Source organism: Cydia amplana, chromosome 1, assembly GCF_948474715.1.
Source record: "Cydia amplana chromosome 1, ilCydAmpl1.1, whole genome shotgun sequence".
Taxonomy (NCBI): Eukaryota; Metazoa; Arthropoda; class Insecta; order Lepidoptera; family Tortricidae; genus Cydia; species Cydia amplana.
This window is the reverse complement of record NC_086069.1, coordinates 26,116,811-26,140,135: the sequence shown is the minus strand read 5'-3', so window position 1 is coordinate 26,140,135 and position 23,325 is coordinate 26,116,811. Positions and strand designations below refer to the sequence as shown.

At 38.4% G+C, this 23,325-nt stretch overlaps 1 protein-coding gene across 1 annotated transcript in view; it reads right to left on the bottom strand.

Annotated features, from left to right (window-relative positions):
* Nucleotides 1-3,639: 3,639 nt before the first annotated feature.
* The window catches only part of LOC134650887 (cadherin-related tumor suppressor), a 154,794-nt gene continuing 135,108 nt past the window's right edge, over nucleotides 3,640-23,325 (bottom strand). Inside the window, exons 4-9 of the mRNA XM_063505826.1 lie at nucleotides 15,433-15,634; nucleotides 14,627-14,814; nucleotides 12,917-13,339; nucleotides 12,308-12,809; nucleotides 6,830-12,191; nucleotides 3,640-6,586 (exon numbers count right to left, since the gene is read on the bottom strand). Of these exons, the coding sequence (XP_063361896.1) occupies nucleotides 3,976-6,586; nucleotides 6,830-12,191; nucleotides 12,308-12,809; nucleotides 12,917-13,339; nucleotides 14,627-14,814; nucleotides 15,433-15,634 (9,288 nt within the window). The 3' untranslated portion in view covers nucleotides 3,640-3,975. The remainder of the gene's footprint in view (nucleotides 6,587-6,829; nucleotides 12,192-12,307; nucleotides 12,810-12,916; nucleotides 13,340-14,626; nucleotides 14,815-15,432; nucleotides 15,635-23,325) is intronic.

Sequence of the window (23,325 nt, the reverse complement as noted above, 5' to 3'; positions counted from 1 at the left end):
AGAAAATCTATGTATACTTGAGGATGTATTCATTTTGTATAATTTATTTAAGTACTTAAATAGCGCCGATAAAGTTATAAAGACGGTGGAGGAAGAAGACTTACCTTAAGTTCCTTATTAGGCTGATAAAGTGATAATGTCCTATAAAAATATTTTTTTTTATATAATGTTAATGGGGCTATATGAAATAATATATTTAATTATTGAAGCCATCGAAATCAAATAAGTTATCGCCTTATCAGTTTTTAATGCTCTGCCGTAATTTTCAAAAAAATACTTATGAGCTTGAACAAAATTTAAACACAGAGGGCCTACCGCGAACCACGTTGTACGTGTTGCCTCTCTGTCGCACTTGTAAATTCGTACGTAAGTGTGACAGGGAGGCAAAATTTCGAACTTCGTTCGCGGTAGGCCCTCAGATCCCGAATTATTTACCATAAGGAAGTTAATAAGACCAGCAAAGCTAATAGGTATTGCCGGACATTTTTGAGAAAAAACCTTCAGGCTGTGTATCTATGTTATTTAAACCTCAATTTCTCTTTGACTTGAATGTAATATAATATGTCGGTTACATTATTCGTTACATGGTAAATAAAATCAATTGAAAATTACTTTTCTCAAACATGCAATTAAATATTGATGTTATGTTCCTTAAGCTGCGAAGTATGACGTTTCAGGTGCGGCTAGGACAAGAGGTCGTTAATGGAATTTCATACAAATCTTGCAGGGCTAGGCCGGCAAAGTCCTCTTTTTTATTTCCATTTCACAGATATTTGTGACACACCATCGTGGCATTCAGCCATTAAAGTGGTAACACACTATCGTACCGCACCGCGACCTCGGAGAGTCGCACCCATAAGTACGACGCTCCAAGGTCGCGGTGCGGTCCGATAGTGTGTTACCACTTTAAAAAAAATTGGCAGTATTTGGTTTATGGTACGATTTCTTTTTTGTTCATCTTTATAGGGCTGTATCTCCTAAACCGTGCGTTGTAGCGCAAAAAATTTCGTTCCCCTTAAGAATACCACGCACTGAACAACCTATCAAATTAGGACATGAAACAATCATCATCATCCATTTTTATTATTATTTCATTGCATGTTTGAGAAAAGCACTATATGTACATACCTCGGCGGGAAATATGGGGTTGCCCGCCTCAGACCTATCCGACCTATATCTATATTATGTCTTCGGCCGGCAACCCCTTTCGTCCCGGCCTCTGTAGTAATGTACTATTATTCGGTATCCCAAAGACACAAATAAAAACAAAAATAATTGGAACCAATGCCTTTTGCTAAAAAATACTTACCAATACTAAATATAAAAACAGAGATAGCACAATCCATTATCAATGTAGTAGATAGGCCTATACAATTACAATTAAATGAATTAAAACTCTCGCCTATATAGAAACCCATGATACGCCTCGGTGCTTCAAAAGCCTCTTACGCCCAAGACCAAAGAGCGACTGAATTTTTTTAGCACAGTTAATGGCATGGAGCCGTCGTTTTAATCTATGTATACTTGAGTATGTATTCATTACATTTAGTATAATTTATTTACTTCATAAACGCCGATAAATCTTATAATATTAGGAAGGTGCGAAGACGGTGGAGGAAGAAGTACCTTACCTTACCTTAAGTACCTTAGAAGGCTGATAAAGTGATAGTGTCCCATAATATTAATATCTTTAGGTATATAATGGAGCTATATCAAATATATTTAATCATTGAAGCCATCGAAATCAAATAAGTTATCGCCTTACCAGTTTTTACATTAACCTAACCATTAACCACTTGGGGTTCAATCAGGAGATTTAAATTTCTTTGGAGGTAGGAATATCCAAAGAAATTTAAATGCTAATGAAATGGAATAGAGTTGCTTTTATTTTGTTTCGCTTTTAGTTGATTTATATGAATTTTGGTATGGTGTTTTGAGGCCCGAGAAAGGACATGGGATAGTTTTTATCAATCATCATTACCCCACGCATAAGTCGTGGGTAGAAGCTAGTCTCAAAAATGATGTTGTTCATCACCGAAAAGCGACGGTAAATATCTTAAGATACATAACTTCTGAAAAACTCATTGGTACGAGCTGGGGTTTGGACCCGCGAACTGCAGTCTGTAAATTGCAAGCTACCAACGCTTGTAGTAGGTATTGAAGTGTCTACTAGGTATACAATAATATTACAAGCTTTTATCTCGTTTCACTTGTCCCGTTGTCTGCAATCAAAACTTGCCTGCTAAATTTAGCAAATCACATCGGTATGTAAAATTTGGGTGATAGGTAATATAATATGATGTGGTACTGTCGAACTGATTTTGGAGGCCAGAGGCGGTCATAGGAACTCTGTGATAAAACAACGCCGTAAGACAAGTATAGTCAGCAATAAAAACTCGTTCTTATCAAAAATGAAGTTATTGTCTAAAAACTTATTTAAACTTTAATATTCTAATACACTCCACAGTCTTGTCTGTACCTACTGAAATATGTTAATGTTTTCAAATTAACGCAAAGAACATGCTGATACGAGTATTAGCTTATCTTAAATGGCTTGTGTTTTGGCATTTACGACGAATTCTGTTATAATAACGACGGTTTGGAAACACTTATCGCAGGCGGTCTACCATGAGTTGCGTTCTCACGCGCGACTCCATATGGCTCTCTACACGATGAGCCAGCGCCCGCCACTCCAAGAGACGCAGCCATGCGGTAGAATGAGATAGCAATATCACTTGCTCCCTCTAACGCATAAATCCGTTCTTGGAGTGGCCGGCGCTGGCCCATCGTGAAGGGGAGCCAATAGGTACATCTAGCGCGACTTCAAGTATGGACTCGCGCGCGAGAACGCAACTCATGCTAGACCGCCTGATATGTAGGTATATACTTATCTATTCAGGGGGCCTAGTCATGATGATAGAAAACGACAATCCAAACTTAAATAATGTATGGATATAGTCACGTAATTTTTCGTAGCAGTTGACATCTCGATACGATTATGTATAATACTAACCATATATTTAAGTTTAATTTGTACTAACGATAATAATCAGTTGTTCTCTGAATAAAATGAAATTGAAATTTAAAGTTGATACTTACATTTTTATTTATTTTGTCTATAAAAAACGCGTTCCTCGAATATTCAGGGTACTGCCAGACGGCGTTATAACGCAGCAGATCTCATTTCCATCCACTTTGTTCGGGGGGTATTGGGATTCAGGATCCGCAGTGCCATCTAAGTAAGTTGATCGAAAGTTTAGTTATTTTGAAACAAGTTTTAGTTCCATTCCTTTTGTTCGATGCTTATACCTCTGGTCAGAATAGCTCAATTTTGGACGCATAGCAGTTTCGGGACTTTCAGGATATCGATATATATAAATAAAAATATTTAATTATTTGAGTTATTTTTTATTGATCACATTAACATAAATCAGTCGGTCATCGTAAACAAAAAGGCATTTGGCACTTTGTTTGCTAACAGTATGGCTCGATAAAATTTTAAATAGAAGTCGTATTGTCAAATCTTTATTTAGAGAGACTTAAATTGAAATAAATAAAATTGCAGGACAGCAAATAATTTTATTATCTTTTATAACAACCTAAAATTTATTGAAAGGAGAAAATTGTAATTTTGCTTGCTTGCCTCAGGATACACAACCCAACAAAATACTGTTGTCTGCAATCTTATTTATTAAATTATTTTTGATGACAATCTCAAAACTAGGTATTAAAACGACACAGAAACTTAACTTCATTTCTTATATACAAAGTGACTTCCTATTCTATATGTACATTCACGATATTCATTCAATACATTACAAAATTTCATGAAGTTTATTACACAAAACGATCAACAAGATATGGCAAGAGAATTGAATCTAGAGAGACCTTGATACAAGATCGCAACAAATATTTGTACAAAACTTAAAATTACTCCAGTCTATTTACAATAATGTCCTTATACTAATTTATACATTACACGTATTCTTCTGATGGCTTAGGAGTGCCATTTGGAAGTCTTAAAGAGGAAGATATTCGACCGTTAACGGAGTCGGGCAATTCAGCGATATCTTTAAACACGCCAATCATACTTTCGAAATTCGGACCCCAGTTGAGCAGATAGTCCCACCCTAAGGTAGCTGGGGCAGGCGACCCGTTAGCCTGTCGGTACAGCGCGGACCCAACGTGCGGCGCGAGGTCATCATCAGATGCGACCAAAGTACTGAGAGATCCCCGAAAGGACGAATCAAAACTTTCATACGGAGGTGGTAAAATAGGCTTTTTCGAATTATTGCCGCTACTCACGTTGGGTCTTCTCACATCCTCTGGCTTGTCAGCATTTATACTATTATTATCATACTCTACTTCTGAACATGTAAAGCTATCATTACCACTTTCATCGTCAGAGCCGGTTGAACTTCTATTGTCGACAGGTGGCGAGTGATGCCTGTGTGACATATGATGACCGACCCCTCCACCTCGAGGTGCTTCGCTCGAGCTCGATACTGCATCTAAGGTTGACACTAGACTTGAAGTTCTTTGTCGTGCATTCATTCTCTCTATTTCTTCTGCGGTTAGACCGACCGCTCCCGACCCTACAGAAACTACTTGAGGAACTTGAGGTGGAGCACTAGGTGTTTTTCTCCCAGCGGATGAACTTTGGCCACTTAATTGAGACATGACCGGACTGTTCAAGCTTCGTTCGCTGTTGCTATGAAGAGCATCTTTGCCTACGCCTCCTGAGCTTGACGTAGTTGCGAGTAATGCGCTTTGTAGAGGCTTCCCTGAGATATCGTGAAGAGTTAATATCCTTGGTTGTTGGCTTAGTTCACTACTAGGAGACAATCGGGCTAATGGTGTGGTTTGGTGTTGTCTTGGTTGTGACGGAGGCTGAGACGGTTGTGGTAGGACTCTCGGTGGATAACCGGCATGATGTGGTGAATGCCTGTGTTGAGGTGTTTGGTGCTTGTGGTGGTACCCAGCTATGGGAGGAGGTGTTGCTTTATATTTACGAATACCTGCAGCTTCTCGGAATCCCTTGTAATGGTAAACAATATCTATGTCCGATGGCGCAATAGAACTGGCATTTTCGAGATCATAATGCTCAGGTATCTCCGAGTTCAAATCCATTCCACTTGGGTGGTCATGTGTATGATGAGAATTATTTGTAGATGGTGGCGGTGGCGGGTGATGATCTTCTCTTAGCGCAGGACTTTTGCCCACTACTTCACGCTCTATGATATCAGGTCTCTGTGGCCGTGGCGGGTCTATATTCATTATTTCACGATCTTTGTACTTTTTAGATAGTAGTTCGGGGCCAACAATATGACCGACGTTTCGCATAATGTCAGCATTATCAGACATATAGCTGTTCAGACTTGTTTCGTTGCTGTGTAAATTTCGACTCATCATACTGTCATTGGTACCAGCTATCAAGTTCGGTGCATTCAATATAGCAGGACCACCGTTTTGTTTGGAATGCATGATGCTTTTACCCGTTGGCATGTTACCTTTTTCTTTCTTTTGCTTTCGAAGACGGAACACGACAAACGATACTAAGATGGCAACAATCAGAATAATGAAGAAGACGATGACAAGGGTAATGCCGATACTGAGAGGATCGGGATTTTGCGCTAGGCCGACTCCGAAGCTACTATGGCATCCAGCTAATATTTTTCCTTTACGAATTAGTTCTTTGAATATACTTCCGTTTCCAGTAAAAGGTTGTATTTCGCTATTGATCGAAAAGTTTGCTAAACAGCCTTCAAAATTGTTGTTGCTGGTAACGGGCAAAAATTCTGTTTTTACGCCGCCAAATGAAATTACTGTTAAATAAGGGTCCAAAAAATCATGCACCCCGGCAGCGTCCAGTTCTTCGCCTACATTGGCACCATCTACTATAAGGCGAATACTCCTTCCAAGAGAGAACAAAGTGACATTGTGCCAGGTGCCGTCTGCAACATCTACCTGTTCCACTTGTGTCATATTGACGATAGTATTTTGTTTTGAAGTGTAAACTATTTTTCCTCCCATTAATTCAATCAAGGTGTAGTACTTGTCAGTCGCAGAATAAAATAATATTCCTTCTTTACGATACGTTCTGAAAAAGAACGTCAGTGATTTGGCTGGATTTATGTGTTTTTCTGAAAGTCTACTAGGTTTTTTGTTCCAGGCTGTGTCTTCTATGTAGAATGTCTCCAACAGCTGCATTCTTCGATGTTTTTCCGAGATTGTATAGTAGACAAATCCATTTCCACCAACAGATATAGGCTGGAATGACGAACCGCAGTCTGAGGATAAAACATTGCCATCGCATTTGCAGTAATTTGTCTTCCATCGGTCTAGGCATTCACCGTTGCCACACACGTCCTTTTTATAACAAGCTCCCTTTTCTTCTCGACCACAATTTGGCTCAACTCCACGGGATTTTATGGGATTTGTTAAATTTAATAAGCGTCCATTTATTGATATACTGTGGATACATCCGATAAAGTCATCAGTGTGAATTTGTCCCGGGCGTTCTAGGACTGGATCAGCTTTGTGAAGACCACCGATGAGAAGGCGTTCGTTGTTGAAGTTTAATGTCCTGAAAATAAGCACACAAAATGTCAATATTAAAAAATAACCCTAATCAAGAACGCTTTCACGGGTCTTGCCTATCATCACTATATTTTTTAAATATAAATTATTAACAACATGACCTACACATAAAGTTAAATTTTCAAACTAGTTTGTAAGATGGAAATAGACTTTCATATTTAATTTTAAGAAAAGGTATGTAATGTTAAGCTATGTATACAAAATATGAGTTAATTGATAAAATACGTACCCTGCTTGCCCAGTTTCGTCGTTGTAGCAGGAGTGGTCGCCGGGTTCGCATTCCATGCAAACGTCACCATGGTCCGTGCAAGAAGTGACGCTCAGCGATATAACACGGCCGTTCCTGGTTGCGGTCAACTTGTACCATCCGCCGTCTGCAAAGTTCTTCCTAGTATCCGTGATAGCGACTGAAGCAATAGATGTCCTCGCACCTCCAAATGAAAATACAGGTGTTCCCCCTAGCAGCTCAATTGCAATAAAATCGGATCTCCCTCCTGTTTGTGCCCCGTAGTTGTATAGTAGCAGCGCATCAGACTTAGTAGTTGCAAATATGATTGTAATGTCGTTGGTAGAGGCATCCAAGGCAGGAAATTGCATATAAGATAGCTCATTAAATCCGAAAGTAGAGCTTTCACAATGAGCACCGTAACGGCCATTTGTGCAGCTGCACTTGTATCCAGGCTTCAGGCTTATACATATTCCACCATTGAGGCATGGGTTGGGTCTGCAGGAGTCCACTAAGGCTTCACACTCATTCCCTCGATAACCAGGACGGCACAAACAGAAGAATGTTTTTCTATCGGCACTTTCTTTGCAAGATCCACCATTTTTACATGGATTTGTATTACATAAGTCGTCTCTTTCTAATTCACACGTTTTGCCTTCACGGCGAGTCGGACATGTACAAACAAAGTCATGGCCCTGTTTTCGACATTGACCTCCGAAGCGACATGGGTTTGGAGAGCACGGATCTTGTCGTTTTTCACATTTGTCGCCCATAAATCCTTCCGTGCAATGACAAGTGAACTCATGCCGCACTAAAGGCGATGAAAGAATCAAAGCGGCGCTTTCTGTTATTTTAGTTTGGTCTAAAACTTTTATTGAATCGAAGCATATACCATTATTTTGGCATTCGTGGAAAGAACACGGCATGTAAGATACTATTATTTGACTCTTTAATAACTTTGACATGTCGCGCTCTTTGGCTTTCAAGTGTTTTTCGGTAAGCTCCCTTTTCCATACTGAATGATTTCCTTTAGTAGCTATTGTAAGATACAAGTTACCATCATCCTCATTGATACTGTATAAATAAACACTTTCTGTGTTTTTGAGTCCCGTTTTAAGGGTTTCAAGTAAACTTCTGTAATAATGTGTCAGGAAATGAGATGCCGTCATATTAACGATTTTAAGGGTTACAGATTGCTCTACTGTATTATTATCAAAAGAGAAGTATTCCACGCTAACGGATGAGACCACATCTCTGTGAATGCCATCATTACCAGACACAGAAAATGAATATCCTTGGCCTGGTCTCACTGCATTTGTGTGTAAATCACATCCCTGTTTGACATACAATAATGAAAGCGTGAGGTCGGATGTCGAGTCCTTGATAATTTTGCATTTGTAGTCACCAACAATGTCTAGGTCATTTGGTTTAACGTCGGCTATTTTTCCAGGTGGCACTTTATTGTTAAATGCATAGACAAGTACATGCACTGATCTTGATGTTGGGGGGTTGTCATTACGATCTAGCACTTTTATAGGTATTGTATAATTTGATGACATGACGGGTGTTCCGCTATCTTCTATCTGTATGATTATTTCTAAATAAGGAGTCAGTTCCCTGTCTATTTTCTTTGTAGTTAACATAACTCCTGTATGTTTGTGTACTTTAACGAAATTTTGATGTTTTCCTCCTATGATAGAATAAGAAAATGGAGCACCGTTTGGTGGGAGATCGGGATCATTTGCAGTGAGTGTTGTTATGCTGGTGTTTGGTGGTTCATTTTCAAAAACTGCGCCATTAAAGTTGGCGACATCAAATATAGGCCCATTGTCATTAATGTCAGTTAAGGTTATCGTGACTGTGGCTGTACCAGTTTGAGGTGGAACACCGGTATCAATGGCGCCAACAATCAAAGAATATGTGGGCAGTGCCTCTCTGTCCAGCTGACGTGCAACTTCTATTTCACCAGATAATGGGTCTATTTTAAAATCTTGATGGACGTTTCCTCCAATTATTGAGAAGCTGAATTGATTATTCTGTGGGCGAACATCTTTGTCAAGGGCTTGAACTTGTATCACTTGGTGTCCTATGTTTGCACCTTCAGAAATGACCGCCTCGTAGTTATGCCGCAAGAATTCGGGTGGATCGTTGCCATCTTGTATAGATATTATGACTTGTGCTTCGTCAGTATCGTTTCCATGTATTCCGCCTGAATTTTTAGCTAACACTGTCAACACTACTCTATTTTGGGTTTCTCTGTCTAAGTATCGAGCGACTCTTATAACACCGGTTTGAGAGTTAATACTGAAGCCTTTATCGTTACTAGAACCCACGAATAGGTAGTAAATTATTCCATCATCACCACTATCTTGATCAGTCGCTTGAATAACGCCAACATTTGTGCCAACCTCAGCTGATTCCGATACATCAAAGTGAAATACTGGCTGAGTAAACTTTGGATAAAATTCGTTTACGCCTGTTATTTCTACTAATACTTCAGTCATACTCTTCATTGTAGTATCTGGATTTGCAGCCATTATTTCAATTTTATACATGGACTTTTCTTCATAATCAAATATTTCTTTTGAAAATATTTCGCCAGTATTTACATCAATACGAAATAAGGACTTAATTTCATTATTTTTAATTGAATATTTGATAATTGCATTTTTTGGCGAATCTATATCAATTGCCTTCACTGTGAAAATGAAACTATTAACTGGTGCATTCTCTGGTAAAAAGGCGGTGTAGTGAGTTTGGTTGAAAAGAGGAGCATTGTCATTGATATCTGTTAAAATAATTGTCAATGTAGCTGTTGTCTCTTTTGGCTTAAAGCCCAGATCGCTGGCAGTTATATTCAAACGATACTCTTGAATAGTGTCGTAATCAAGTGACCGTAGAATGCTTATTGTGCCTGATACGGGATCAACTGCAAAATCTTTTCCGACGTTCCCAGATGAAATAGCATATCGGACTATTCCGTTTGGACCTTCGTCATCGTCGCTAGCTTTAACTGTTAGTATAGAAGATCCGGTTGGTTCATTTTCTGGTACTATAACTTGATAGCTTAGTGCTGTAAATTTAGGTGCAAACATATTCTCGCCGGTTACAACGAAAGACAAATACGTTTCATCTGATTGCGGAGGAACTCCACGATCAACGGCTTTTACTTTCAGCTCGTAATATTGACCAAGATCATAAAATTGTTTCTTGACAATTATCCAGCCGTTTCTTTTGTCGATGGTGAAAAATGTTGACCCATTGCCTCCGGACACGTAATATTCAACTTCTGCGTTAATTCCAAAGTCCAAATTATCTTCGGCGGTCAGTTTGACGATTTTTTCGCCTAAAGTAGCATCCTTTGGAACAGGTACCAATCTTTCGTGGTCACGGAATTTAGGCGAATTATTATTTGCATCCACAACATTAATCGTAACCAAACATTCTGACGACATTGGGGGTTTACCATTATCTGTGGCTATGACAATTACGGAATAAGTATTTTCAGGTGAAGAATTTATCGATGTTCTTTTATATCTCAGGACATATTTGCTCAATATTTCACCTGTAGCAGGATCGATTGTAAATATATCCGAAGGTTGCTGTAATGCATAAGATATTATAGAATTTGGTCCTTGTTTATCTCTGTCATTTGCAATGACTTGTCCTACAAAACTATTCTTCTTTTGTAACTCTGGGAAGTTGAAACTGTAGTAAGAGTACTCGAATTCTGGAGCATTATCATTTTGGTCCTGTATGGTTATTGTTAAAGGTGTTTCTGATCTCCACGCTCCGTCAATAGCGGCAACTTTCAATATGTATTCGTCTTGTAGTTCTCTGTCCAAGGAGCCAACGACAGTCACATTACCACTGATGGGATCGATAACAAACTTTCCACCGGGGTTTTCCACAAAACTGTATGTTGCATTAGCATTTTGCCCCGAGTCCAAATCAGAACTAGTTACTTTGATTACAAAAGATCCAATTTCTGCATTCTCTGTGACGTTGACGCTAAACAGCCTTGTAAATCGTGGCGGATTGTCATTTTTATCTAAAACTGTTACGATAACTGTTGAACTTCCTACCAACTGAGGAGTTCCATGATCATAGGCTTCTACCAATAATTCATAAAATGGAGTTGTTTCTCTGTCTAAAGCCATATTAGTATATATTTCTCCACTTTCAGAGTCGATTTCAAATGTTTCTTCATAATCATTAACCAATCTGTAACTAATTCTACCATTTTCATTAGAATCGTCATCGCGAGCTTCTATTTTAATGACAAGTTGTGAAGGGGACTCTTCTTCTAAGACAGTGGCATTGTAGAGTGCCTGTTCAATGACGGGAGCATTATCGTTTGCATCAGTTACTTTGATTTCGATTTCTATAAAAGACTTTAGTGGTGGGTTATCTGAATCTCTTACTTCAAACCAAACTTCGTATAAAGGCATGGTTTCATAATCAAGACCTTTTCCGGTGACAAAAACTTCTCCGCTCATTGGCTCTACTCTCAAAGCATCACCTACGTTGCCGCCAGCAATAGCGTATTGTAATAGGCCTGTTGGACCTGTCTTTGGTGATGATGCTGATAGTCTTGTAACTAAAACACCTTCAGGTGTATCTTCCGAAAATGTGAAGGTTAATTTATTTGTAACCGCAAATTTTGGAAAGTTTCTTACTGACTTGGGTATAAGTTTTAATTCAGCTGTAGTTTGTCTCGGTGCAGTACCTGAATCTGTAGCAACTATTATTAAATTAAAAGATGATCCACTTTTGCCTCTATATTTCATAAGATTTTCCTCCGCTTTTATTACGCCAGTTTCTTTATTTATAGTGAATAAGTTTTGATGTTCACCTTTCAAATCATATTTTATTTTCTTGTTTAAGCCTATATCACTATCTGTAGCTTTAACACCAAAAATAAAATCTCCTGTGATAGTGCGATCTGAAATGTAAGTTTCATATTCAGGTTGAGAAAAGGTTGGCGTGTTGTCATTTTCATCGTCAACGACAATTGTAAGATTGGCCGTAGCTGTGCGTGGATCAGTCGTGGATGAATCTTGTGCCATTATTATTAGATAATAGACATCCCACTCTTCTCTGTCTAATGATGCATTAGTGGAGATAACGCCTGTTCCAGCATCAATTTGAAATCTTTCAGATTTGTCACCCAGAAGGCTGTAACGAATTTTGGCATTATTTCCAATATCCTTATCTGTTGCTTTTGGACTAAGTATGATAGTTCCGGTTGGTAAATTCTCTTTGACTCTTGTTTTGTAACTTTGTCTTTCAAATATGGGACTATTGTCATTGACATCTTGTATGATTATTTTTACTGTACCAGACCCGGTTAAAGGAGGTGAACCTGAAAAAACCAAAATAAATCAATATGATATGATACCAAAAAAAAAAATAGCAAAAAATAACAAGAAAAAACAATAAACAAAAGAAATACAATTTCTTAAGAAAACACCCCTTTACCTGTATCCATAGCTACGAGTGATAGTGTGTATTCATCTTGTATTTCTCGATCAAGTGTTCTTAACAACGATATTTGTCCAGTCGACGCATTTATTTTGAACAGGTCAGCATCACCTTCTTTTATAAAATAGCGTACTTGATTATTGAACGGCGGAGAGTCGGCGTCATAAGCATGAATGGTTATAACATAGCCGCCATTAGGAGGTATTACATTTTCCATTACGTACGCTAAGTATGGTGAATCTAAGAACGTAGGCGGATTATCGTTAATGTCTTGAATTGAGATAGACAGCTGAGCCGTGTCAAATTTAACGTCGTCTTCCGCACAATCTTCCGCTCTTATCGTTAGAATGTAACGAGCTTTCCTTTCAAAATTAAGGTTTTTAGCAACCCTTACAATTCCTGTATCTTCACTAATACTGAAATCACGGTTTTCGTCTCCTGAAGCTATAGAGTATCTAACTCTTCCATTAGCATCTTCATCTATATCAGTAGCCGAAACCTGTAAGAAATAAATGAACATGTTAGCAATAACAACATCGTTTGTTTAAGAACCGTATCACTTAAATTCTTTAGCAATACAACAAGTATTTTTTATCAAATACATACCTGCAAGACACTTGCGCCGATGCTAGCATTTTCTGGTACGGATGCACTGTACTGTTTTGGATCAAATACAGGACTGTTATCATTTTCATCCAAAATTTTGACTTCGATCAACGTTTTTGATACTTTCGGAGGATCACCCCTATCTTTAGCTGTCACGGAAAGCATATAACTCGATTTCAGTTCTCTATCAAGCTTGCCCGTGGCTCTCAGTATTCCATCAACATTTCCTAATGAAAAGTAGCCATTAACTTCTTGGTCCGATGCCATAAAATACTCAACATATCCGTTTCTTCCCTCGTCTTTATCCACAGCCTTAACAGTCATCACGACAGTGTTGAGAGGAATATTCTCGGATATGGTTATTACATTTGCAGAAACGAATTCTGGGGCCATATCATTGACATCTTTTAATTGTATGGTGACCTGAAAATGACAAACAAAAATACGTTATTAATTTTTCATTTTTTCTTGGAAATACTTGAAAATCTCCATTTCATGTGCGTATTTGAAAAAAAAAACAAAAGGAATGCATCAGCAAATAAAATTGGGGAGCAGATAAATATCTATATTGGGGGGATAAATATCTTTTAAATAGAAGACTTATAAAAATAAACGAAGGAATATTAACTGTAAGTAGTGCCTAGGCACAGCTGCTTATTCTCTCTCATCAGTGGCATATTGTGCTCTTTAACAATAGCACTCTTTAACAATGCGAGCTAATGAACGTAAGTTTTAAAAACATTTTTACTTTTACTTCAACGTTGAAGCTAACTGCACACATCATTTCTTGTGCATGGAAATTATTCGAAGAAAAATACTTTGACATTTTTACATAATTTTCATAAGAAAACGTCTTGTTCTCATAAACCACAAGGGCTTGTTAAGTTAGGGATAGTATTCGGAGAGGTGATAGCTTGTTAGAGGAGTGCCACTAAAAATAACACGTGTCCGCTAAAGCAAATATTGCCGCGGCTACATTTGAACAGGCCGAATGATCAAGAGTAAACTGAAGTTTTTTCACAGGTGAACTGTGTACACAGTGATTGTGAGATCTGGAGTAGTTTTAATGATGTGGGAAGAATTTTAACACATTTGCAAACTTAAACAATCTATTTTATTATGCTCGTTTCATTGCTATTAATCTAAATAATGATGTGTGTACTGTGTACGGGAAATCTATTGGTAAGTGTTTTCGAATCTAAGGATCGAAGGTGCGATAGAGAAATTGAAAAAAGGAAAGATCGTCGAGGGGATCCAGTCAGTAATAAGAAACCGACGCGAGGAGCTTTCAGATCTCATAATATACTAATCACTGACAAACCACACAAATATCAGAAAACGCATAGCTCCGTAGCTCCTAAACAGGTAAATAGATTTTAATTTTCTTGGGAGTGGTTTTGATCGATAATGTTTCTGATATAGTTACTGAGTTAAGCCGTTGTTATACCTTATTACAGATAACTGGCTATTGCTAGACCTTGTTTCTTTACAATAACGTTTACAAATGATCAGTTAACTTTTTTTACGACAGGTAAGTAATATAGATATGGTCTCATCGGAAGGTCAGCGCTGGAAGTCGCCAGTAACATGCTGAATTGGGGCCATTTCGTGACACTTTATTTTCACTGTGTTCTTTTTGTGTAATTACCTATGTATAATTTATTCTCTGTGTGTCTACGAATAAACTATTCTATTCTATATTGTAGGTACCTGCACGGTAGACGACAGCTGTGGCTCGGGCGGGCGCGCCGAGTCCTTCGCCGTCACAACGAGGTAGTAGATGGGCAACGTCTCCCGGTCCAGCAGCCGAGCGGTGTACATCGTCCCGTTCGGGGCAATGAAGAAGTCCTGCGCGTCGTCTCCTGATGTGATATTGTAGGTCAACTTGCCGTTTAGCCCTGGAAATTGTACAAAACGCTATTTACTTCGCGCTTATAATAATAATAATTTATAATTTTATTTATTTGGGAAACATACAGCACATAATAACACAATAAGGCACAAACAAAACAAAACAAAAGGACAGAAGGAACACAGGAAGGAAGGACAGGAGGAAGGAGGAAAGGAAGGAAGGAGGAAGGAAGGAGGAGGAGGGTTATGAGACAAACAAAAGGATGCATAATAAAGAGCGAATGTGGATGTAATATTTACGTTTTCTCTAGTTTATACTCAAATAAGTATACTAATTGCCAAGTGTACAAAATTGTTTCAAGCCTGGAAGTACCTACCTATTTCAGCAAGCCTATCTGAATCGTTTATATGTAAATTATTTGTCTATGCATATCCTAATTTTACTTATGTACTTTAAATTTTCCTGTATAGGTATACGCATGAAAGTATAAAAATACTTAGGTAACCATTTAAATCCATAAATTGTAATATCCTTAGTGAATTTTCTGACAAATTATACTATTCAGCAAAATATTGGAAAATCGAAACAACCATTTTCGCCTCAACTACAAACCATAACATTTTTGCAAAGAAACTTATCACATACATACAATTTCTCAACATACCCGAATCTAAATCCGTAGCACTGATAGTAACAACCGAAGTGCCGACAGGAACGTCCTCAGGGATCTCGTTGGAGAAGCTCATGGGGTCGAAGACCGGCGCGTTGTCATTGAGATCCACCACGTTGATGTACACCGTCACGGTGCCCGAGAGCGAGGGCCGCCCGTTGTCCACGGCCTGGGTTACCAAGATGTAGTGCTGCGTCTGGAAAACGGAAGATTGAAGCTTAAATCAAGGTGGTGAAGGTTGGTTTTCGGTCCAAATATGTGGGATAAGCAGTGGAGCGTGTGGGGTAATCCTGTGCACAAACCATTATTATATTATCATAGTTCTGGTCTGATAAGTAGGTAATAATACATAGATTTGGAAAATGGCCATACTACTTTTAAAGCTATTAAAACAACATATATCGCTATTTAAACACGCAGCTAAGTGTTTAAAATGGCTGAAATGTTTCAAATTCCGAATAACGAAGCGCGTGATGTCAAAAACTAAAATGCCGAAAATTCTCAGCATGACTTGAGGCCTCTAATATTTTTGATGGCTTTTTAAATTTAAAAAGGTACTTAAGTAGTTAAGATCTTTGATGTTATGTGGTTTTCGAATTGAATGTTGCATTTAAGTAGTTTAGGCATAAAGTTTTTAAACATTACGATACGGTATGGTATTATATGATGACTGCGGAATTATATGATGTTGTGAAATAACGTGACACACATCATATAATTCCGCATATTATGGGCCCGATTCGGATTTTGTAATAGACATCTATTAGACATCTTTTAGTCATCGCCAAAATACGATAACGATATGTTTAAGATCTAAACTGTCAAATTAGACATTTCCGCGATTCTGGAGATACTCTTGAACGATTTCCACAAGATATTACTTAGAGATCTAATTCACATCTAATAGATATCTAACACGATCTTTCGTAAAAGTGACATTGGTTGCTCGAATTGCGCTGCAAAAGCGAACTAATTGAAATCTAAACTATAACGTATCTAGAATGGATCTAGTACGTGTCGTCTCTTGTGAATATCTTGAAGTTCGAATACGGCAGTATAAATATTCACGAAACAACATCGTAACGTCCAGTTGTATTTTGGCACTAACCGACACATCATTAAATAATTACAACTATTTAAAAGCGTAATTTGTATCAAAAACCACACAGCAATAAAAGCACCGCTGTAACATTTCACGGACGTCGCCGGCATTCAAATTTCCACTGTTTACTTTTTCAACATCTCATTTTACCTGTAAATACCGTTGTAAAAGCAACCTTGCCCTATGCAAAATAAAGTACATTTCGAAATAAAGCAAAAGTGAGATATGAGGTCGAGAAAGTAATGTCGATTTTTCATTATAGTAGGACACCGAAACCTCCCAGCTATGACAAGCTCCTTCATTCTCGGATCGTGAACCGAGTTGGCCGTTTAAAAAACGGGCCGTGCTCGCGGAATCCGGCTCGCGGATGTTTTGCAGACGGCTGCTTTGTCTGACATTGTTTGAGCCTTAATTTCGATGGCGGATCGAGCGGGCAAATGCCGAATATGATGCGCGACGGGAAAAAAACTGTACCTGGATGAAATTAGCAGCTCTCTAGCGGGGTACGCGGAATTGGCGGGCGGTCGACAGAACGAGTGTACCCCGAATTGTTTTTATTAATTAGCGAGCTTGGCCGACTTGATGAGTCTCCGGCGACGGTTCGGCCGCGCCGCGACTTGCGCCCTTGCGGCCCGCGCGCTCCTGCGCCGAGAAAGGCCAACTGACGAAACGTGGAGATAAATTTAACAAACAATGGAACGAGTTTTTTAGTGTTTCAATAGTAACTATTAAAATATTCTAGAAGTATCCTTTTTGTCGAAAGTCGGGTTTGTAAGTCAGCCTGACGGCCGGATAACTTATTTTGCGATACGTTTCAAGGCATCTGCGTTTCAATAGGTGATTATATCTAATTAAACACAGACGTCTCTTTACGATAGCTGGATAATGGGAAGAGATTCTTTGATGGCAACTTATTGTATGTGTAGTTATAGAGATCTTATTGATACCTCGCGTTAAGATATAGCGTTTATATCTAAACGCGCGATATCAGAAAGTAAGATAAGAGTGGCTATAATAACGCCTGCTGGACGAATATGGAAATAGGATATTAAATTAGCGCAATACCTTATATAGTACTCGTATATTAAACAATAAGTGCAGTCAAAACAATGACTTTAAGTGATCTGAATGAAATCATCATAAATTATGCAGTATTAAAAATATCAATATAAAATGCGATGTCGATGTCGTTTGGATATACAACAGGTCCAGGAGCGGCAACCTGTCCAGTTAGTGTTGTTCAATTTTAAGCGCTATGGTTATGAAATTAAACGTCAAAATCGTGTACAGTTTTATGAATCTATTTTATACATGGTGAATTAAAACACGCTTGGGGGCATGGACGTCCTTCGTTTCCGAATTGCCTACGCGCAGGGGTTTACGCATCGTGCAATATAATATTTTTTATAAACTTTTATTGCTTTTATACCCAAAAGGCATACAGGCAAATAGCTCGGGTAGTGCTTTACGAGGTAATTGTGCAGTTTCAAGTAGGAAAAATAAAATATATGGGGCATTATCTATGAAAAGGGTCCTTATTGTCGATGGCGCTTACGCCGCACAGCGTTGCGCGCTGTATTTATATCGGAGCATCGTTAATATTGGCGTAAGCGCCATCGACAATAAGGTCCCTTTTCATAGATAACGTCATATATAATATTTTTTATCTTATAATATTTTTAGCATTTTTGTATTCAGGTAGTTATGGGCATCGGGCAGCTATGGCGAATGTTCATGATTAAGAACTTTTAAATATGTATTGGAAATTAACTATCAAGTAAATATACATAAGAATCTTATACCTTTAAACGAGCATTTCTTGTATATTTATTTATTTATATGTATAGGTATATATTTTGAGGATCTCGGAAAGGGCTCTAACGATTTCGATGAAATTTGCTATATGGGGGTTTTTGGGGGCGAAAAGTCGATCTAGCTAGGTCTTCAATCTGGAAAAACGCGGATTTTTGAGAATTTTATGTTTTCCGAGCAAAGCTCGGTCTCCCAGATATTTAATTATTAATTGAGTGCTTTTTCGAAAATTCGTGTAGGTAACAGGTGTTACACTTTTCTCTCAAGTTTAGTTAATTTCGGGGATGTTAATTGCTAGATATCTTAGACATACCTATGTCAAAACCCAGATATCTGGATTAATTCCAAATTTCACCCATATTAAGTATTGGTACATGTCACACGAAAGTTTAAATACAAACTCAAACATCATCCTGTGTGCAAGTTTACGTCATTTTTACGTCATCCGCACTTTTTGTCCGACCCCTGCGCATAACTGTTGAGCCGTTCATGCACGATTAACTAACATTTATAAACAAATCCCAGCTTACATACGTTCCATTTATACATCTTATAATGGACAAGTGCATAAGAACTGATCAAAAGCAAATGCGACAGGCTTTTCTCTGACATATCTGTGCTACTTAGTGTAAGGCCTGAGTGGACGCTCGAGTTGGGCGTGCAGCGGGGCGGGGCGTGCAGCGTGCATGTAAAACAAATGCAAGCGTATAGGAACGGCCTTAGTAAACGCTGCTCAAATCACTTGTGAGCCCAACGCCACGCTGCACGCCCTGCCGAACGCTCCGCTTCGAGCGTCCACTCAGGCCTTACACTTATACATCACGTCCAATAGAAGTTGTGCGGTCAACGCCCTCTTGTAGATCTATGCTTAGATAATTCTTTGGACCGCAATAAGCCTCGAGCGGAGACTAAATCAGACATGTGTAATTGTGTACTTTAAAAACAAACTTAAGTGTCTACTAGTACTCTTTGTTAGGTGCATTACAAATACATAATAGGTACATAACGAGTATTTTAGCGCACGGTACGCGTGAAATGTTTTTAGGCGAGAATTGCCACTACCGATTTGGGTCATTTTGATGTAAATGTGTTTTGAATGAATCTTGCTAGTTCGAAACGTCGAGTAGCTTATCATAAATTACGAAAATTTGTCTGTTTTATTAAGAAAACAGATAAGTTTTCGTTTTATTAAGAAAAGTCTTTTTCGTTCGATTTATCGGCGCCCACCGTGTTTTATAACACTTTCAATGTCTATTATAAATAGAGATGCCACGAATATTCGGCAACTATTCGGTATTCGGCCACTTTGCCGAATATTCGGTATTCGGCCGAATGTTGCCTACTATTCGGCCGAATACCGAATATCTGTTGCACCTACTTAAAAAGAAAAATTGCACAATAAAAATAACCAAAAACTATGTAGGTATATTTAGAATGTGTCCTTGGAAAGTTGTTAAATACGAAGGCCCTTTTTTGAGCATTTGTTGATAAAAAAACATTTTATTTTTACCATGAGTCTGTTTTGTTTGACTCTATTCATTAGTGCTGTTCAACAAAAATATATCTTAGCTAACGTCATCTAACGTTGAGTTTTATTAGCGATCAGTTTTCATAATAATTGTGACTCAAAATGTCCGCATGTCAAGCCGAATATTCGGTATTCGGCCGAGAGAGGGGCCGAATATTCGGTATTCGGTAAACGGCCAAAACCACTATTCGGGGCATCTCTAATTATAATTATATTTTTTGCAACGACTAGCGACCCGCCCCGGATTCGCACGGGTTGCAAATAGGGTTTGCAATCCGGATCCGGAATGTATGAAATTATCCGGATCTGGATCCGGAACCGCGGATCTTCCCATACATTTCGGATCCGTCGTGCAAACCCTAGTTGCAAATAACCATTAGAACTTCCTAAGCCTTCCTCAAGAATCATTCTATTGATAGATGAAAACCGCATGAAAATCCGTTCAGTACCCAGTTTTTGAGTATATCACGAACATACATACACATGCGGCGGGGACTTTGTTTTATAAAGTTTCATATCAAAAATATTTGAAATAACTTTTGAAAGTTAGAATTTATATAATCGTCTTAATCGTACCTAGATAGGTATGTAACTTCTGTACATTCCGTGGCTCACAAGAGCAATAAAATTAATTGAAAGCCATTAGTAGGTACATACAACACTCAAGTTAGTACTTGATTGGAAAATAGGCATTATTTTCACCGTTACTGTTTTATGAGCCTTACCTAACTCTTTTAATAGTCTTCCTTATCTCCCCATTGACACTAAACATTTAATTGCCAACTATATCCCTTGCGCGGAATTATATAGAACTTGTCTACGTTGGAATTTGGAATAATAAGCTTTTTCATTTACACGAATATAAAAAATAAGAAAGATATGTGTTAAAGGATGAAATAGCTGATTAGGAACATTAAAAAGTTGGATTTCTGCATAAAAACGATTATTTAAGAATCTTTTTAGAATTGCCAAAGTAAAAGATATTTCGAAAATACGACACATAAGTTATATAAGTAAGTATGTAACATTTATACGAATGATTTAAATGCCCAAGCCACGCTTATTTATACATATATCGAATCAACTTACTTTGTAAAAAAATATTTTTTTATCCAATCTTTCATCGGCGACTATAATATGCTTTTCTTTAGCATAGTCATCGTCTATTGCGTCTGATAGCGCATTAGTAACATACGTAATATATCATTCTACAAACTCAAACTCAATCAGGTTGCGTATAATCACCATCAGATAAGTTCGATCACCGGTTTGTCATAAGTAGGGCTCGCGGTCGCGTCCGGATTTCGTGCACCCGTTGCCGGGGCCCCGTTCTCGTGCTACACGAAACCGGATTTGTGGCCCGTTCGGAACGGGTAATTAGGGTCCGTGTAATTAAAGTCCGTGTACCCGTGTTACCCGTGTGGTCGGATCCACGGATATTCATTACACGCGGGTCCGGCCCGTTCTCGACGTACAGTGACGATCGGACGCGTTCTTTTTAAGAGCGAAGAACGAAAATCAGTCTCAAGAACGAAAGATAAATACCTATTGAATACTAGCTGTTGCCCGCGACTTCGTTCGCGTGGATTTGTATGTTGGTGGTAATATATTTTACATGAGAATAGAGCATTATGCAGCAAAAGATAGCAGTCTTCTTCTTCTTCTTTATTTGCCATGCCCTAACAAAAGAGTAGGTACAACAGGCTGACTTAATGCCGCTAATGGACCTAATTTCAAAATTAGTAATTAAACTTTTTTTTGCGTTCCTCTAAAGTCTAAATTTTTCCATGAGTGGAAAGAAATAAATATTTCATTTTTCACAGTTTATAATAAACAATAACAAGCAAAACGAAAAAAACAGAACATTAACAACTAGGTAAAACTATAAATGCAATTCAGATTAAAAACGTTGACCGGCGGTGTGGCAAACTCAAACCTTATTAATGACTAATGACTCTAATAAGTACTTGTGAGTTCAAAAGCTGCCCCCTCTAAAATAACTGAATAAATACCACTCTTACCTTGTTTGTAAAACAGCACGGCTAATTCTTCAACTTTCCAAACAAAAGGTATGCCTGGTAAAATACCAGTGTCAAAGGGAATCAGGGTGTCAGAGTCAATATTATCAGTAAAAATCTATACATGAGTTTTCTAAGTTGTAAGCCATAAAGTTGTACATATTTTTCTTAGTTTTCTTAAAATAAACTGTTTAATTTTTTTTTATAAAACCAGTAGTGTGCCGAATTATGGTCTTACAATACAAGAATACTGTAGGTACTAGTTTTGTATTCAATAACGCCCTTACTCGAATATAATCATTATAAATATAACCAGTGGCGGATTTGCAGTCTTTGCCGCCCTAGGCTCAGACCCAGTAGCCGCCCCTTCAGCATCAGCACCCATCATATTGACTACATTTAGGTCAGGCAACGAAAAGGTATAAAGGGAAATGCTTGGGACACATTTTTAACTTAGTAACTTTGTTTGGACTCGTTAGGAGGTGAAAATATCAAAAGTCCCGGCCGTAGCCCTTGAGCGGGGGTAGGGGGTTTGATTTGAAGGTTCCATTTTTCGGTTTTTCGCTTATAATATCTTAGAAACTATGCGTCGTTGTGACATGATCATTATACAAAATGAAAGCTGATTAAATTTGCTACAAGTTTTATACAGTCGAGTTTTTCGACAGGTATCTTGTTTAGTTTTTGAGATAGCCGCTCTTGAATGTCTATAATTTTTCATTAAATTTCCATCAATAATATTCACGGTGCTCACGAGGAAAGGAACCCGAAAGATTTTTACAGTCTAGCAGATCTGCGAAATCGACTCCACACTCGCGTTCGCGACTTCGCGCCGCGATTCGCGCGCGAGAGTGGAGGGCCCTATACAAGCCCCCTCCAGACTATTGTGCGTGAATCGCGGCGCGACTTCGCCGAGCGAACATATCGCGACGTTGACGTATGACCCACACTCGCAAACTTCTCGGTGATTTCGCAGTTTAGTTCGGGCCAAGATGGCTGAAAAGCATCAGCTGATCGAGTTTAACTGTCATTTATCTAAGGCATCATACTTGCTGTAGCTATTTTTTCATTTTGTTTTGTTGTAAAACCGTAAGCTGCTATATATAATAGAATTAATATTTATCTTGCAACTGATGAGCCAAAATAGTGTGTACCGTGGAGTCTTGTAAGTTCGCGCTTCGCGCCTCCTTTGACGCTGGCCGAAAAACCGACAAAAAACGGGGAACAAGGCGCGAAGGCGTGAACAATCTGTGAAATCGACGCCACACTCGCGTTCGCGGCTTCGCGCCGCGATTCGCGCACAACTGTGGAGCCCTCCACATATCAAGATATCGAAAAACTGTACTAAATAAAACTTGTGGCAAATTTAATCAGCTTTCATTTTGTACAATGATCAGTCGTTAGAACGCATAGTTTCCGAGATATAA